General features: G+C 41.3%; 1 protein-coding gene and 1 long non-coding RNA gene across 5 annotated transcripts; one reads left to right on the top strand and one right to left on the bottom strand.

The window, feature by feature from the left end:
- Positions 1-47: 47 nt before the first annotated feature.
- Positions 48-18,603, bottom strand: LOC144517947 (uncharacterized). 2 transcript variants are annotated; one of them, XR_013501983.1, is made up of 4 exons: positions 18,161-18,603; positions 3,354-4,133; positions 2,634-2,752; positions 48-1,020 (listed from the first exon to the last, which is right to left on the bottom strand). It is a non-coding gene; the product is annotated as an uncharacterized LOC144517947 (long non-coding RNA). The 2 variants fall into 2 exon arrangements; XR_013501984.1 differs by having other exon boundaries at positions 2,634-2,791.
- cabp1a (calcium binding protein 1a) lies at positions 3,266-17,062 on the top strand. 3 transcript variants are annotated; one of them, XM_078250240.1, is made up of 8 exons: positions 8,593-8,810; positions 9,628-9,813; positions 12,425-12,455; positions 12,840-12,983; positions 13,083-13,192; positions 13,279-13,353; positions 13,454-13,526; positions 15,980-17,062. In XM_078250240.1, exons 1-8 carry the CDS (start codon positions 8,670-8,672, stop codon positions 16,003-16,005), a joined length of 786 nt encoding a protein of 261 aa, XP_078106366.1. In that variant the 5' UTR covers positions 8,593-8,669; the 3' UTR covers positions 16,006-17,062. The 3 variants fall into 3 exon arrangements, with proteins under 3 accessions (XP_078106368.1, XP_078106366.1, XP_078106367.1); XM_078250242.1 differs by lacking the exons at positions 8,593-8,810; positions 9,628-9,813 and adding an exon at positions 3,266-4,125; XM_078250241.1 differs by lacking the exon at positions 9,628-9,813.
- Positions 18,604-18,820: the final 217 nt, after the last annotated feature.

The raw sequence follows: 18,820 nt of genomic DNA on the forward strand, positions 1-18,820 counted from the left end.
CTTTTACACAGATATCACAGATGTGGAAACAAGAGGTAGACTTCACACTGTATTCGTGTTCTTGAGTCCATTGTGCTGAATTAACCATTCCATTAATTAAACTAATTAAACTACTGCATCTCGCACAGCTTTTACACTAAATCTCAAATACTGATTAAAACAAACTGAATGGTTCAGAGAAGAATGCAGTCGTCTGCGTGCAGTTCTGTCGTCTGCAGAACTGCCACTCCGGTAATGATAATTGACTCTGCGATACAAAGCAAGGGGACAAAATAGATTGCGTTGCCTCTTTCCAGCCAGATGCAGTTTTTTAAAGGCAGTTGTCATTGCTCTGTTTCCTCAGCGGTTATTTCTTGTCAGACCTGCCCTGCCTCTGGAGGACATGAAGCCAGAAGCACTAAAATGCTGAGGCAATAATAAACATCATGTTCAATTCAAAACAGAAGTGTCTACATTACTCATAGATTTTGGGTCCATAAAAAATATTTACAGGGGTTGATATTTGGCCTTACATCTGCATCCACAGTCTAAAAAAGAAGTCAATATCCTCCACTGGGAAAAGCATCGCCCCTTCTGATCAGATTGGAGTTTCTCTAAAGGTGCACAGGTGTTGCTACATCTGGAGGCCTGTAGCTTTGGTGAACCGGAGGCACGTGCTGATGTGAGGTGGATGCCAATAATAACACGGATCATTCATTTAGAAAGCCCTCAGTGCTTGTATTCATAAGCTGCATGTTTATGGGCACAGGATTGTTATGTTTCAGTGTCACAGCTCTTGAATTATTAAATCAAGCTATAGTAGTTCTTGTTACAATACTGCTCAGCGTAGTAATAGGATACTGTAGCATGTGTATGCACAAGGATTATCATTTGAGCAATATGCACTAACATCACTAACTTCTAGAATTTAAATAAGACGTGCATGAGCATAGAGATGTAATAATATGAGAGGCAGTGAAATGATTAGCTGTGGTGGAGTCCAGGGACCTCTAGGTGTAGCTGATGGGTTCCTCAGTGCCCCTGACAAAGTAAAGAATAGTTTCATTTGACTTTAATTTTATTCAAATGCAGAGAACCAGTACAACTACAGAATTTACATACAGTAGACAAAACCACCTGTAAAATGTCATGAAATACAACAGCCATGCAACAAATGATGACGCTTAGAATCTTCAGTTTAAGTAAAGTTACTCTGGATCAACCAGGGTATATTTTGATAACTGCCTCACATTAAATACTTTCTCTCAAAACTTTTTTTAGTCTCAAATATTATTATTTTTTGCTAATTGGTATGAAAACTTTTTCTCTCAAATATTTTTTTTTCTCTCATAAAATGCTTTTTCTAACTCTTTGTTGTTGTTACCGAAGCGAACGGAGTTCGAGAACGGCAACACACAGAGAGCGGATGGTGAGGGACACCGGGCATATGGAGTTAGATTTGTGTCTTTATTACATGCGAGAAAATAAATGATCAGAGAGAAAGAAAAAAAATGTTTGAGAGAAAAAGTTATCACACTGATAGCGAAAAAGCATTTTATGAGAGAAAAAAAAAATATTTGAGAGAAAAACGAAACGACAACAAAACGTACACGCTGAAAATGGCAAGTTTTGAAGAAAATTTGGAAGGCAGGCATGCTTGTTCCTTTTGGCGAATGATTATAAAGATTTACAAGAATATGTTTACGGCATTTACTATCTACGTTTTAGGACCGATTGGTGGGGATTGCTGTGGACAATGTACACTGGTAAGAGCAAACTACGTTAAACCATGTATCCAGCTAATTTAAATAGCTCACATTACTGTATTGTGTGAACAGTAAACTGTAGTTAATATTGTATGTGGCGTTTTATTTTGCGGGGTGCAAATGTTCCACCAAAACAAGTTTCTTCCCGAGACCCTTTTGCAGAGCCACCGTAGCTGCGTCTGGAGCTTAGCACTGCCCAAGAAGATTGTGATTGGTTTAGAGAAATGCGACCCAGAGTGTTTCTTTTTCCAATCCTGGAATGTATGTGTGGCGTATAGCCAGACCTTACTCCTAGAGGTCCCTGGCAATGCGAGACTAAAGTAGACTTTTGAACATAATCCAATCCAATTACTTTTTTGTCACTGGTTCACTGAGAGGAAGGCTCTCTTTTGCAGGATTACATTCACACAGTTACACATTCATACCTGGAAGCTGCCCAGTACAACCACAGTCTGATCTGCTGGCCACTGAGCAGCTCCACGGGAGCAGTTACAGTTAAGGGCCTTGCTCAAGGGCACCTCATTGGTGGTAATGAGGAAGAGACTCTTTCACTTTCCCCACCTAGATTTATCCTGTTGGTCTGGGTATTGAACTGATGACCTCCTGGTCACAAGCTCGCTTTTCCAACCTTTAGGCCACCACTGCCCACTTTGTGGTAATTTGATCAATTACAGAATTGACTGGTAATGTGTGCACCACTAAAGCACAATTAAAAACTGAAATGGAAAGGGCCCTTAGGTGGCTCCTGATTTTAGCCACTTTTGAGGCTCTGGCCTATAGAGAAGACCCTGTGTCAAAACCAACATTCATATTTCTTTTTGCTTACATGGTGCATATCCTTAAACTAATTTGTATTTTAATAAATTATCACAAACTACAGTAACTCACAGCAAGCCTGGTGCAGGAGTCATCTCAGTGTAGAATTGCTGGTTGGTTTGTGTTGGGGGTCTTAATGGGGACCCATGGCTCAGTTTCACCCCCAGGCCCCACAGCAGTTTCCTCTGGCCCTGGATCGATACAATATGGTGTCAATAACATATTGTCCACTGGAAAAGACAAACATGTCAGAAAAAAGGTAAAAGTGCAATCTTATACAACACAAAACAACTGACATAGCAAAAATAAATGTAAAAAAATAGAGCTGAGTTAACACTTTGCTGCCACTGTCTCAACAGAAATTCTTATTTCTTTAAATTATTTTTATGGATGTTGTGTCTACACCCAGAATGATTTTGTCGGTTTCATTTTGCATAGGCCTATTGTAGCCTATGATTGTTATGAAGCAAATTTTCATCTATCTGGGAAAGGTATAGCCTAAAATGTTCACCTAGGCTATTTGGTCTGTATTTGTCAGGGAAAGGTTTGCCGGCCACTGGAAGGCTATATCTTACTACCGTCCACACCCACGTCATTGCCACGATGCCGGAGACCAGCATTCCCATCAATGAAAAGGTGACGCGCTCTGCAGCGACGTGTGTGCCCTTCTATTCAGCTGTCTGAATGCGCGCGCTCCAAGGTAGCATAACTTCACGCGGGCAGGCTCTGCTATGTGCTAATATGGGACAACAATGGAGAGGAAACGGTATATGATGTCGATGATCAACCCACCGAGACAGAATAGACCAGATCCGCAACAATGAGCTCCTCTTTTCCAAAATCTGAATCCACGACCTCTTTACTGAAATCCTCCTCTGCGGCGAGGAGACCGACACACCTCCATGAACGCCCAGCAGAAACAAGCCGGAGAAGTCAGCATCAGCACCAGCACCAGCATCACCACCGTCCCGCCGCACTCCACAGCAGCAGCAAAGCCGAGGAGTCCTTCTGGTCGGCCGAGTGCGACATCAGTGCCCGGAGACCCCTGTGCCATCCCTCCCTCGTCGGCAGCCCGGACAGCGGTAGTAATGATGCAGCCACTCGGGGCAAGTGTAAGTCACATGCCCCCCACAGCCAAGTTCCCGACCCGCCGGAGCCAAACGGCGAGGCGGGCCGAGGTGTGAGGGAGCGCTGCAGGTCATCCACCAAGCCCGCACACCGGCACCACCACCGCAGGAAGCACAACCGGGAGGACCGTCCGCCGGCAGCAGCAGGACCGCCTGAACCGGAGCATCCCCGCCGCTGTCACACGCACACCCGCCCGGTCCCCAGGGTGCCCTCTCTGTCGGACAGCAACGACGACAGGGCTCCTCTCTGTGAGCCGAGGGACCATAAAGGGCTCCGTTTGGCTAACAGCGGCGGTAAGGTCAGCAGTCCATCCCCGTCCTCCTGCTCCCCGGTCCCGCTGTCTAGTAGGTCGTCTCGCCGTTCCCGGAGATCCAGTGCTGCTTCTTCTGCATCCGAAATCAATTTACGCACCATCCTCAATTCACTGTTTGGGCAGGTAAGGCCCTAAAATATAGGGAAATGAATGGATCAGCCAGTTGCTTTACATTTTTTTGTCTGAATTAAAATAGGATAAATAGCCTATATAGTTTTAGTGTGTGAAGTGCAGGGGTGCTCCTGCAAGCTGTGACAGTGACACCCCAAACCCAAATCCTTATTTATGTAAAACTTAAAAGTCCCATATTATGCTCATTTTCAGGTTCATACTGGTGTTTGGGGTTTCTACTATAACATGTTTACATGCTTTAATGTTCAAAGAACATATTGTTTTTCTGTCGGTCTGTATTCGCCCTCTGTCTGAAACGCTCCGTTTTAGCGCCTGTCTCTTTAAGCCCCAAAAAACACGGTCTGCTCTGATTGGTCAGCATTTCCGAGTCTTCTGCATCTACGCTCTCCGGGCCTCTGCACCGTCATTGCAGCCGGGGAATGACTGTTGCACTGCAGCAGCACTTTCTACCTCTATACAGTAGTTGTGACATCACAACCGTACAGAAGTCCTGATGGCTCATTTAAAGGCACAGTTCTAAATACGGGCTGTGTGCATTTCTCTGTGGATTGAGCATTTCGCCAATGTATAATTACCAATTAACCAATTTGAATGGAGGATATTCTGCTGGCTTCAACTAAAAACAAAATGCATTCAATTCACGTAGGCTTGCCATGCAGAAAATAGCGCTATGTTATTAGTATTTCTACCAAAGAGTACACAGATATGAAGTGGTTAAGTGTGTCTTCTGGCTGCAATGACGTCCTATTTACAATCAATATAGCTAATGTGCTCTGCTCTGCAGTCTGCAAACACATTACTGGACAGACTGGACAGGGAAAAGCTTCTTCCACACATGCATTTCTTATGTCATTTGTAAATACAGCACCACCTCCAACAAAGCCTCTCAATCCGGCTGGCCTTTTTATTGAAGTGGATGTGCCGGGGCAGATTAATTGCACTAGTAGGGAGAGGTGGATTCTGGGTGGGTTCTTTGATGTGCTGATGTGTATTGGGTGAAAGACAAAGATATATATTCATGTTCCTGTGTGTCATTCAATCAGGAACACTGCAGTGATTGTGTTGTGTTTGAAAGAAATCACTTTGATGTTTCTGCTGGTGATGGAGGATCTATTTTGAGCCTTAAATCTATTCTAATCTAATCTATCACACAAAAGAAAAGAGCTCAGTCTAAAATGCCTGGATCAGTGGTGTGATTTCGCATCATTTTGGCTCACCGAGCTATTATAGTCTGTTAAAGCAACCAGTTTGAGTTTTACATTGCAAATCTTCACAGAGCTCCACCTCGCTGCTTAAACTCCTGATAGGACGTTGTTTATGTAGGGAATTGTCCTCGTCAAGTCAAGTCAGAGTTTAGTTCTTGCCATATAGGGTGTTTGGATTTTAATCAGATCAAGAATCAGGAGGAGAATTAAAATTAGGAAAGCTCTCAACCGTAAAATAGACTCAGTATGGCAACACAGAGATCTTCCATTGTGGCTTCGGGAGAAACCTATTCTTTGTACTTACTGCATGAAAGCCTATTCTACAAATAACCTGTGATTCAGTCTGTGAGCAGCTCTGTGAAAATATTACCGTGACCTCAAAAAAGATCTTTGATGTGACTGCTAGATGGAGAGGGGTTCAATGACGGACAGAGATGTAAGGCACGGTGTGAGAGATGCACGCAATATTTGGCATTTATTCTGTACAATGCACAATGCGAGAGCTTTTTTTAGGCGTTTCGACAAGCCAGAAAGGAAATACACGTGTACAGATGGTGATCAGGGATGAGAATTGTTTAAAACCTTTCATGAAAGGAACCTGTATCCTCACTAATGTTCTGTGCAGAGAAAAAGATTACCTCAATAGCTCTCTGTATTCTGATTTTCTGCACACACACACACACACACACACACACACACACACACACACACACACACACACACACACACACAGTAACTGTATTCTTCACACAGTCACAGTCTTTATGTGTTTCTCTTTGGTGCCATGTGGCTGCTGTATGTCAGAGTGACCGGGTCTTTGCCTGCAGAGGGCAGAGGATGATGTGTGGGGGTGTAAGGCATAAAAAACAAAAGGCACATGCAGAAATATAAAGTGCAATATATGAATTCAAATACAATCTCAAACTGATACATTCGTCTGACGCTTGAGAGTGCGCAGTGGTGGAATGTAACTATACTAACTACTTTTCATGCCACTTTCTACTTCTACTCCGCTACATTTCAGAGAGAAATATTGTACTTTTTACTCCACTACATTAATCTGACAGCTTTAGTTACTAGCTACTTCACAAATAAAGATTTTTGCACACAAAACACAAAAATACGATGTTTTATTATAAATGAAACTGCCCAAAAATACAAGTACAGCTGAAATGATTAGCTGACAATCACTCACTGTAGTTGATTGACAGAACTGTTTTGATCGTTTCCAGTTTCTAAAATGTGAGGATTTTTCTGCATTGAGTATTTTTACTTTTTATACTTTAAGTTTCTTACATTTTCCTGATTACACTTACATACTATAACATTTTCAATGCAAGACTTTTACTTGTAACAGAGTATTTTTACAGTGTGGTATTAGTACTTTTACTTAAAGCGTAACTCTCTCCAAAATGCAACCTAGAGTCTTTTTGTGAATGTACCCGAGTCAAACTTTCGTTTAAAAGCATAATTAGGACGGAATCGCCACTTTTAAGATTGACTGTATTTTCGTTTTCGGTCAAATGGCCTTTTGAATGGGAGTGCTAGGGTCACTACTATGATCTACTGTGGCCCTGAAGTGCAAATCACAACAGCAAATAGAAAAACGCAACAGCAAATCATAAAACACAACAGCAAATAGGAAAACACAACAGCAAATAGGAAAACACGACAGCAAATAGGAAAACACGACAGCAAATAGGAAAACACGACAGCAAATATGAAAACACTTCAACAAATCATAAAACACAACGGCAAATCATAAAACACAACGGCAAATAGGAAAACACGACAGCAAATAGGAAAACACGACAACAAATAGGAAAACACGACAGCAAATATGAAAAAAACGGGCCTATCTAGTAGAGGACGGACCCTCCTGATTGGACAGACGGACTGTCGGACTGAAGTTAATGCCGTTTTGTTTTCGTATTTACTGTCGTGTTTTCATGTTTGCTGTCGTGTTTTCATGTTTGCTGTCGTGTTTCCTATTTGCCGTTGTGTTTTATGATTTGCTGTTGCGTTTTTCTATTTGCTGTTGTGATTTGCACTTCAGGGCCACCGTAATGATCGCATCAAAATCATTATTTTTAAAACACTAAGAAGGCTCGACACAACATGAAACTTTGCTCGACGTATCACCAGGGGCTCTACACATGAACTCGAGCATTGAGAACATTGTTTGTGTACCCAGAGTTTACTAAAAAGAAAGGTTTTGAACGACTTACTTTAGCAGTTGGTTTTTCCGCTCTCCGCCATCTTGCCAGTCAAAAAGAGTCGATCTCTGAATGCAACGTAACAGGGAGGAGAGTAAAGATGGAAAGCTCCTAAAGCTTAGTTCCATATAAATGCACGGATAATTCGTTGTTTTGTCGTTAGTGAAAAACAATATTGACCTTGTAGTTGAAAAAGGAGCCTCATATAAGAATGACATTTCCTCCTATGGAGTCCGTTCATTTGCATTCGGAAATTGACTTTTTTTGACTGGCAAGATGGCGGCGAGCGGAAAAACCAACTGCTAAAGTGAGTTGTTCATGAGTGATACTTCGAGCAAAGTTTCATGTTGTGTCGAGCCTTCTTAGTGTTTTAAAAATAGCAATTTTGATGCGATCATAGTAGTGCCCCTAGCACTCCCATTCAAAAGGCCATTTGACCGAAAACGAAAATACAGTTAATCTTAAAAGTGGCGCTTCCGTCCTAATTATGCTTTTAAACGAAAGTTTGACTCAAGTACATTCACAAAAAGACTCTAGGTTGCATTTTGGCGAGAGTTACGCTTTAAGTAAATAATCTGAATATTTCTTCCACCATTGAGAGTGAGAGTGCAGGTGAGGAGACTGGAAATAGGTCATTACAGAGTGTTCTTGTAAACTTGCCCGGTACAGATTTTCACAGCCTACAAATACCAACTATCTCACAATAGTATGTGTGACCCTTAAGCAAAGCTCATTTGCTTGCAATACTATATGTCCCTGCAGGAAAGCTGACACCCCTTATCCCATTTCTCCCGTTTGGGGGTCTGTGAATCCATGTTGAATTGTCGGTGTTGTTCACAGATAACTGTTTGGTCAGTGTGACAGTTGGGTAAACTATCTCACAGTGGAGCACCTTCTTTTCCTTTAATAGGCATAATTCTGTTTCCCTCCTTGGACCACTTCCCTCTCTCTCATTTAGTTTCTTACCCACGCTCATTTTCTTCTTCTCTCTCTCTCTCTCTCTTACTGTATTATTGGCTGCTCTTACTATTGCTACATTCACTTAGTCCAGATAGTGCAGGACCATTCAGTTCATTGTTTTTTCAACCAGCTGTAGGTTAGCACCCCTGTCTTCATGGGTCTTGCTGTATCCAGAGTTTGCACTCCTCTTAAAATCCAAACTGCAAACTTAACGGAGAAAAGGTCCTCATGCTCCTTTTTAGTGCCTCTTTTTTCTTTTGGTATGGGAAACTGCTTACACTGGCCTCTGAGAACGGTAGGATTGTTTTCAGTGTGGGGCACTATTACACCCTGTCTTTCGCAAATTCTTTGGTGGATTTTGTGGTGCATTTGAAAGGGAAATTGGGAAATTAAACTGCACAGTAGTGTGGTATCCTCAGATATTTTTCATAGCTGTGTGCTGTTGCATTTGTTCTTTTTGTCCAAAAAGCTGCAAAAATCCTAAAAGATTTCGAAAAGGTCTTTTCAGGATCTCTTTACACATGTCATGATTATTCTAGATTTTGGACTTTTAATATCCAACTGTTTGGGGTGTAAATAACTTTATGATTTGAAACTACTCTGAAACTGCTCTGTTTGTATTGGGCTCTCCAGTGCATTCTGTGAAACATGTTAGATTAATGGCTTCAGACTTTGTTTGTTGCAGATCTTTGGTGTGCAACAGGAACTATTTTCTAATAAAAAAAAAGGACTGTATGTCCCACAGAAGAAAATGTGTTCTAATGTCTTTGGCGATAACAACATTAGCCTGTCCCCTGGTGCTTTAGCACGTCTTTTCTCTGCTGTTTACTGTTCCTGTGACAGTGTATAGGTGTGAGGTGTAAACTGTTATGAATGATGAGTGGAAAGTTGGCAACACGCTTTTTAATGATACAAAAGTTTCTCTCTCATATGTACGCACGCGGACACATAATACTTTTACGGAGAAGTACACTTCTCTCCAAATGTATTCTATTGCCTCGATTCAAAAATATAGAGAGCCTACACTGACTCACACATCCTCTCTCAACTTGTGTCTTCATTGCATTGTGCTCCGAAGCTGTCTAACACTGTCTCTGCACCCCTCTGGAAAGATGCTCCAGGATGCTGAGAGGAGATTCAGAGGGGTGCTGTCCTGTGAGGAGATGGGCCAGGCAGGGTATCTTGGGCCTTATCAGGAGTCCATTGTTTCCATGACACAAAACTGCGTACTCGTGAGCAACATACGGTTGCAAACCTGTGTCTTCCTGAGTAAAGGCATGGCCACGTGCAGGCAGGCTGTACGTAAGTCTGCACAAACATCATATTTGCTTCCATATCTGTCTGTATTTACATCAGCATAATATCTGACCTGGAAAGTATTTATATCATTACCAAACAAGCTGCCACAACAATTATCACTGCTAGGCTGTTCAATTATTTTCTATCATAATATTTTACTATTTCCACTCTTGCTGCTTTTGACTGGTATCTTGCCAGCTATCCGTAGGGAACACACAGGTTTGGAAAATTACTTAGACTAAAAGCTCACAAATGACAACAGGCGGGTTTAGGAGCTTGTGTATACACGCAATGCCTTATTTGCTTTCTTGCCAATAGTTAGATAAGAAGATTGTATGGAAGCCCATTTCTGTCTGTAAAAGAAAAAAAAAATAAGATCAAATCTTAGACCTGTGATGACAAAAGAAGGATCCTGCAAGACATTATAATGAAAAACTTTTCCAAAATAATGACTTAGCATTTTAAAATAATGAGAAACTTTCTTAAAACTCATTTATTTTGAGATAAGTTATTATTTTATAGTAAGTAAGTTGTTATTTTGAGAATGTTTCCTATTTTGCGATACTAAGTCATTATTATGAGATATTTAATTCATTATTTTGAGAAGGTTACTCATTATAATGACCTACTGGATCTTTTTTTAATCACATTGGCCAAAATGGGCTTCCACAATGATTGATAACACTCTTATGTCTAACAAAATGTAGCTGGAGCCAGCAGCCGTTTAGCTTAGCTTAGCTTAGCGCCAAGGCTAGAAACAGGGGCAACAGTAAACTGCTAGCCTGTCTCTGTCCAAAGGTAACAAGCTCTGTCTATAGCTAAGCTAGTTTTAAAGAGCATTTTATGTACCATTATTTCTTGGCCAGACGCTATTAAAGCTATAGTGCGTAGTTTCTGTTGCCCCCATGAGGAACTCTAAGTAATGACAGTAGAGTAACAACACTGTCGGCGCATCCACATGACACAAGCCTTCGGTGATCGCCCCGCACCCACCCCTCCTCCACACAGTTGCTAGTAGCGTTTAACCCGTCAAATCAAGGAGAACACGGAGGATTAAAAAACAAACATGATAGACTCTTCAGAAGAGGTAATTGTCTTGTAATTTTTTATGTCCTCTTAGTCTCCAATGCTGAATGCTGCAGTTGTCCTTTCTCAGCGGTGACGTATAACGCATCACTCTCGGACAGCACCATCTTGTAAACATAGCCATACTGAGAAATAGTTTTGTGGCGCTAATAGGCTTAATTAGCTTTGTATCAACTCGTATGGCAATGGCTTGAATGTAACGAACGTTCACAAACCTGTAAAGAAACAAAATATGTGTTTTAGAGATGCTGATAGGTGGATTTTGTTACTTTCAGACAGAAATGGGCTGTGTTCCCCTGTTTCCACTCTGTGTGCTAGGGCTAAGCTAACTGCTGGCTGAAGCTTCATGTTGACCTTGCAGACCAGAGAGTGGTGTCACTATTCTTATCTGTCAGCAAGAAAGCGAATAAGCGTGGTTTCCTGTCAGAACAACTTCCTGTTACTCAGTTACAACCCCATCTGCACAGCTCATATATATCTCCTTGGCTACACTATTACATGATTACTGATCAAACAATCAAGTGACGGCAGGTGATTGTTGCATGAAAAGACTGAACGGCCTGAATAATTTAAGGGTGGCAGTAGCTCCGTCCATATGGAGTTGGGTTGGGAACCAGAGGGTCACTGGTTCAAGTCCCTGTACAGCGTGTGGACTGGTAGCTGGAGAGGTGCCAGTTCACCTCCTGGGCACTGCAAAGGTGCTCTTGAGCAAGGTACCGAACTTTCCTCAATTGCTCGGGGGCACCTGTCCAGCAGTTGCAGCCCCCTCGCTCTGTGCTTCTATGCATGTGCATGTATGCTCAGGTATATACATTATAGAAAAAAATTTATATAAATTATTATTGTACTTTCAAGTCTCAATGAAAATAGCCTAGTAATGGAGTTTTGAGTCATGTCAGTGTAAGAGATGATGGTTGATGAACCGTCAGTGATGGAGTGACAATAAAGTGCTGATGAAGTTAGATCAGCTAGTTAAGCATTCTTGGGTTCATGTGCCTCCTGTGTTTTTTATGTCAGTGGTTCCGGTTAGACAGTTCTTTGGGCCTGACGTCAACGCTCAGTGTTGTGTTTAGACTTCTCACTGCTCCTGCTGTTAACCCCTGAAGGCTCTGGGATATGTCTGCCTCTCTCTCTCTGCCCTTTAAAGGTTGCGTTCATTGTAAGCAAGCACTGGGGGAAAAAAAAATAGAAACAGTCACATTCTTCTGGGAAGAGGGGTTATGGTTCCCAGTCATGTTTCATAGGAATCCGCCTATTTATACTTGGAGGATTTGTCATCAAGATGTGAGATTTTCAGTCTAACATCTTTTACCGTTTGACATCCTTAAGTTGAGGTTCACAAGAAGGCTGAGGGTTGTTATGGAGAAGATGGCTGATTTAGGTTTGGGCATCACTCGAGTCACAGTGCTGTCAGTGGTATGTTTGGATGTAGCTCATACACAGACGAGTTGTGTTTGTTATGATGAGTGATCATGATGTCTGCTTTTGGTTTTGTCCCAATGATTAATTGTCATTTCTTAATAGGACAGAGAGCTGCGGCCAGAGGAAATGGATGGTAAGTTTCTATTTCTTTCACGTTCTATGTCTCTTTACTGATGTTAAGCCAGGGGTCAACAACCTTTACTAACAAAAGAGCCATTTTAAATGTTATTAAATAACCGTTATTCATTTCCATATAATGTTTTGTCAAAGCAATAGGAAGCCAGTGGAGAGCCGCACAGGTTCCAGAGCCGCAGGTTGCAGACCCCTGTGTTAAGCAGTCAGACAAACTGTATTATAAAATGATTCAATGGCAAAGTGCTTTACAGAACAAACATAAAAGTCAAATGAAATGAAAGGACACATTTTAGCATGTAGTGCCAGAATTACATGCAGTGTTTATATGTGCAAAATAACATACAATTCAGTTGCTAATAATATTTCTCTTATTGCTCAACAGAGTTGCGGGATGCTTTCAAAGAGTTTGACAAGAACAAGGACGGTTTCATCAGCTGTAAAGACCTAGGGAACTGTATGAGAACCATGGGATACATGCCCACTGAAATGGAGCTGATTGAACTGAGTCAACAGATAAACATGAACTGTAAGGACTTAACTTGTGTATTTATGTGTCATGCATATCGCTGTATCCTGTTTCTGTATTGTGGTTTGAAACTCTGTGCCAAAATCTCTTTTTCTCAAGTGGGAGGTCATGTTGATTTTGAGGACTTTGTAGAGCTGATGGGCCCAAAACTCCTCGCCGAAACTGCAGACATGATTGGCATAAAAGAGTTAAAAGACGCATTTAGAGAGGTAAGCGTCTCTGGATTCAAGTGTTGTGAGATTTATTACTATTTTCTTTTCCATTTTTAATGTTGTTTTCTGCTTATTGTCATCAGTTTGACACTAATGGTGATGGGGCCATAAGCACATCTGAGCTCCGAGATGCAATGAGGAAGTTGTTGGGCCAACAGGTAAGAGTTGGATCAGATAAGAGAACAGAAAAACATTCTTGAATGAAGACCCACTGTGTGTGGTTCTCCAATAACTGCTGCCAACCATGATTTCCCCCAGGTGGGTTTAAACGAAGTAGAAGATATCCTGAGGGATGTTGACCTGAATGGTGACGGGCTTGTTGACTTCGAAGGTAAATCACCCTTAACAAACTGCTCATTTAAAGGCATTCCGAACTCTACAGCATCCTTAAAGGGCCAGTTCACCCCAAAATCCAAAATGCATATTTTTCCTCTTAACTTTAGTGCTATTAATCAATCTAGATTGTCTATCTAGGTGTCCGTTGCCCAGTGTTGGAGAGATATAAGTCGTAGAGATGTCTGGCTTCTCTCCAATATAATGGAACTAGATGGCACTCGGCTTGTGGTGCTCAAAGCGGGAAAAAAAGCGGTTACTCAAGATAATCGACATACCTGGTTGTGAGCAGTTTCATGTAGGAACTATTTTCTGTTTACCGAATTACACCCGCCACTTGTATCACCGCGCAGAAGGAAGTGTACTCATGGACGAGAGGCTTGTCATCCTCGGCTGAGCTATAACTGTAGTTCACCCGTACTGCTAGCTCACCTAAGCTAGCCAACGCTACAGCTCAGCCGAGGAGGACGGCGTTAATGTTTACATCTCGCGCTGTCACAAAAGCACAAGACTCTCGTCCATGAGCAGGCTTCCTTCTGCACAGTGATACAGAGATGTTCACAAGTCATTTTTTGCAAGTCCAAGTCAAGTCTCAAGTCTTTGAGCTCGAGTCCAAGTCAAGTCTCAAGTCTTTGAGGGGCAAGTTCAAGTCAAGTCTCAAGTCTTTTGCCACAAGTCCAAGTCAAGTCTTAAGTCTCTGGCCATCTGATCTGTCCCTAACACTCTACTGTTAAATCTTATGAATTCAAAGCATGTCCTGTAGCTACCATCCAGACAGTACAGTATCAAAATCAGTTGTAGGATAACTTTATGGGGTCTACTTAACACATCCCTCTAGACCTCGGACCTGGTGAAATATTAACCTAAGTCTGTCACATCATATGGATACAACTATAAAGATACCATTTGCATGTTCCCAGCATTAGCACAACACTTTGCGATGGTTAGCTTGTTACCTGTGATTATATATGCTAAATATAACGTCTCTTTCACTCGATGTCGAAGTGGAAATCAAGAGAAAAGTGGCAGCGCCACACCAGTTACAGAACAACATGCATCTCAGTGTCAGTCCAAATTACGCACAATAAGCAGTATGAACTCACTGATGTAATGCCATTTATTTTCTAAGTGTTAGCACGCTCAGTGAAACTGAGTCCAGCGCGAGGGAGACCCGACTCAGAGGAGGAGAGGTTAGTGAGGCCAGCGTCTCCACGGCAGGTGACAGTGCGCACGGATCCGCTGCGCCACGCATGGATGAAATAATGAAATAGTAAATAGGACTACAGTAACAGAAATATGTGCAGAATTAAGACAGTCAAGACGGACCGGGTACACCTTGTTCACTTAATAGCCTACAAATCATCCACGGGATCAATTACGCATCACATGAGTATGCCCACCCGACACAGCGTTTGTTCCTGGGGAGATGGATCCGTGCGTCCCGCCTCCTGTGCGCCATGGATGTCTGAGCCTCAGCAAGCACTAACTATAAGATACAATGTGCCTGTTCACAGCATTAGCACAACACTTTGCGATGGTTAGCTTGTTACCTGTGACGATATATGCTAAATGTAACGTCTCTTTTCACATTAGTGTGTGAGTGACTGACCTATTTAGGTGCGTTTTGAGATGCCTGATGAAGTCCGACGTTGTTGATCCGGCATCATTTATCTTGGTGCCACACACTTTGCATGTAGCTGTTAGCTTACTGCCACTGTTTACCAAGTTATTGAAAGCAAAACTAATGAGAAAAGGCACAACTCCAGGAGGATTTGGTGTCGCCATCGGCAATGCATATTTTGATATGTGAGTGCGCGCACATAGGCGCATGCGTTACGTTGCACATTATGGCAAAGGGCAGGGGACATACAGTTCGTCATACGTTTCCCCGTATATGCGCCAATAAAAGAAAATAGAAATACATGAATACATTTTGATTTAAAAAGCAATAATTGCATGAAAACAGGTTGTTGACGAGTCTCGAAGCTCGAGTCCGAGTCAAGTCTGAAGTCTTCTGGGTCGAGTCCGAGTCAAGTCTGAAGTCAGCTGTTTGTGCGACTTAAGTGCGACTCGAGTCCCCATCTCTGCAGTGATACGGTTGGTGGGTGTAGTTCGGCAGAAAGAAAATAGTTCCTACATGAAACTGGTTACAACCAGATCTGTGGATTATCTTGAGCAACCGGGGCATGATTTCTGGAAAGAGGCGTTGCCGTTGAGTTTCTAAAATGTAGTTGAGTTGAGTATGAGTATTTTTTGGCGTTTTGAGCACCACGAGCCGAATACCATCTAGTTCTATTATACTGGAGAGAAATCAAACATCTAGATTGATTAATAGCACTACAGGTAAAGGAAAAATGTGTATCTTTGATTTTGGGGTGAACTGTCCCTTTAAGGCATGCTGTAGAGTTCTTTGCAACTCTTTCATGTTGTCATTCTCCTCTCTCTTCACAGAGTTTGTACGAATGATGTCTCGCTAAGATCATAAAATGATCGGTCCTGAATGTGAAGCTGTGTCCTTCTCTATACTTGACCAAGTACATCAGAGGACATGCTAAGATCTCTGAGCCATCCTAATCTGAATGACACTGGAATTAAAACTCCTTGAATGTTACGGAGCGAGGAGTCACCTCACACTTTCAATCAATAAGTGTTCTTCCTAAAGAGTCTCAAGTTCAACTGAGGCGAAATTTGCTGTAGCCTAGCCTATGATTGTCCAACTTGTGTTTTTGCACTTCAGTTCTCACTAAATAACTTCCTGTGTCGATAGATTGCTGGTGTCTTGTCTCGTCTTCTACGTGGTAAAAAAAAGAAATCCCTCATTGATGTACAACAAAATCAGGATGTAAAAGATCACGGCGCTGTTGAACATTTCAGTACGTTTTCATGCAGTATGTGTTATATTAGAGATAGTGGAGTGGAATGTCTTTTGTGTGACATTGGTGCTCCAACCAGGAACCCATGTGGCAATATAACACCTGTATTGTAACCGTGTGACCATCTGTGGTTTTTCACTGTGCCAGTCGAGTCCTAGCCTATAAAAGCATCACTGTATGACAGCTACATGCAACGAAGAAGCAGATCTTTGATATTAATGACAATAATGAGAAACAGAACTCAGAATACGTCATTGTTTTTCGCTACAGTCTTAGATCAAGAGCAGTTGAAACACTATTTTCAAAGATGCACAGCTCTGGTTTGCAGCATCATAAGTCTTTTAATGCTCACATGTTTGAATTCCTAAAGTCTTTCATCTAACTTTGGGAACAAGTAATGTCTGTTTTTAAAAGTGCATATTGCCCTGTCTGCAATCATACAGTAGGAATGACATATGTGAACTGTGTTTACAGTGGATGTGATTATGTTGTACCTTTAACTGTATGTCAGTGTCAATATGATTGTAGTTGTGGTAACGTTCCACACATCTGTGTCGTCAAAGCAATTTTTATGCATGCCAAAGAGAGAAATTTATTAAATTCAGTATGCACATTTGCATTTTTGTCTAACAAAGTAAACAAAATACTTCGCCAAGTTAACTATAGAAAAATAAAAAAAAAGGTGTTTACATTTGAGTCCCTTTTTTTGTGATGATGTTGCCAAAGAAAACACAGGCGCAATATAGTAAAAAATGGTTTTCAGTTTGTTATTTAGATATGAAATGTATCACCGTAAAATAACTGTGTTGTGTCCCTGTGTGACCTTTGACTAATTTTGCTTTCATTTTTTATACTACAAACATACCCTATTCATTAGTTATATTACTAAAGACAAATCAGATAGTTACACCCTATGCATAAAATGTAGGATCATAGAAAGAGATCCCTTGCTTTATTTGGGAAGTAGTAGGCCTATTTGCATGCTTTTCTTACATACCAAGCAACTGCAGTGATTTTATTTCACTGTTGTGCTCCAGCTAAAACTATTTGGCAACACATGAACGCCATAGTGAAGGAAAGCAAAACAGTTAAAATGACCACATAACATAACACTAAAATGCTCAGTGCAAGAATAGTTTTCATGTAGAAAGAATAGAGATTGTTGCAGGCACAGCAACACCCACGATAAAACTGCACTAGGCTACATGCTGCTGCCTGTGGGCCACTTGTCTTCTGGAGAAACATTGTTGCAAGCGGCAGCAACAAATATTAAAACATATGCTTATGCAAAGTACATTGTAGAAACATTATGATTTTGAAGGAGATTACTGTAAATTCATTACAAATGTTGATCAAATCTAAAGCACCAGCTGTAGTAGACAATTTAAGGCTCTATGTATGCTTCTTTAGATAGATAGACTCTATTTCAACGTATGTTTACCAACGCTGTGTAATCAGGTGGGTTAGAAATTAGAAAAAATCATAAAACACCTGTCATCCATAGGGGTATTGCTGTTTCCATAGCAACTATCTTCATTCATTCCTTTCTGGTCAACTCCCGAGTGCACCGTGTGCGCGCTGCGTTGGATTCTTGTGATTGGACAAGACTCGGACCATACCATACCGGAACGAGGGGGGCGTGAAGATTTCTTAAAGAACATGTGTAATAGCCTAGGTAATACTACTATATTTAAAATAAAACATAATTTTCAGACCCACAAATAATTAAGTAGGAAATATAAAGTTGAAGATATCTTACCTTTGGTTGTCAGTGTGAGTAGAACTGGCTCAATCCCGGTTATTACAAATACCCTCTTGTAGGTTTGGCGTGATTGATGATTAAACCGGTGTCCAAATGAAAGCACTTTGTTACAACAACATAAGACACACGATCAATAATGGAAGTATACATTTAGAATCTATAACACTGTAAAATACCCCCTTTTAGCATATTGGTGGTTTCCTTTAAGTTCCGTGAGTTTCTTGCCCTGAGCACGTTACTCACTGCTTTAACTTAAAACTAAACTAGATCCACATTAAGTGTTAAACGTTTTGGTTATGATTAACGTTAGGTCTGCCATTCTGTCTATAGGAGGGGGTCATATATACATATAATGTAACGTCTATAGCCTAGCTATATATCTATGGGGGGCGCGAAATTGAGAATGTTGACTGAGACTGGCTAAACTTAGCTAGCTAGGCCAATGCAAATCACAAAGTCCTCCCTTGACGTGTAAAAAAGATACAGGGCTTCAGTCTGTCTGCCCACTTCTGTCAATCAAGGTTAGAACCAGTGTATGGTTAGAACATGGGCACACCTATGTACACCCCTCAAGAGTTATAACCTGTGATATTTTTGATAAATGTAATACAATGGTCGTCATTTGTACATTGTTATAACAAAGTATGATATGCTTGA

This window comes from Sander vitreus, chromosome 5 (genome assembly GCF_031162955.1).
Source record: "Sander vitreus isolate 19-12246 chromosome 5, sanVit1, whole genome shotgun sequence".
Classification (NCBI taxonomy): domain Eukaryota; kingdom Metazoa; phylum Chordata; class Actinopteri; order Perciformes; family Percidae; genus Sander; species Sander vitreus.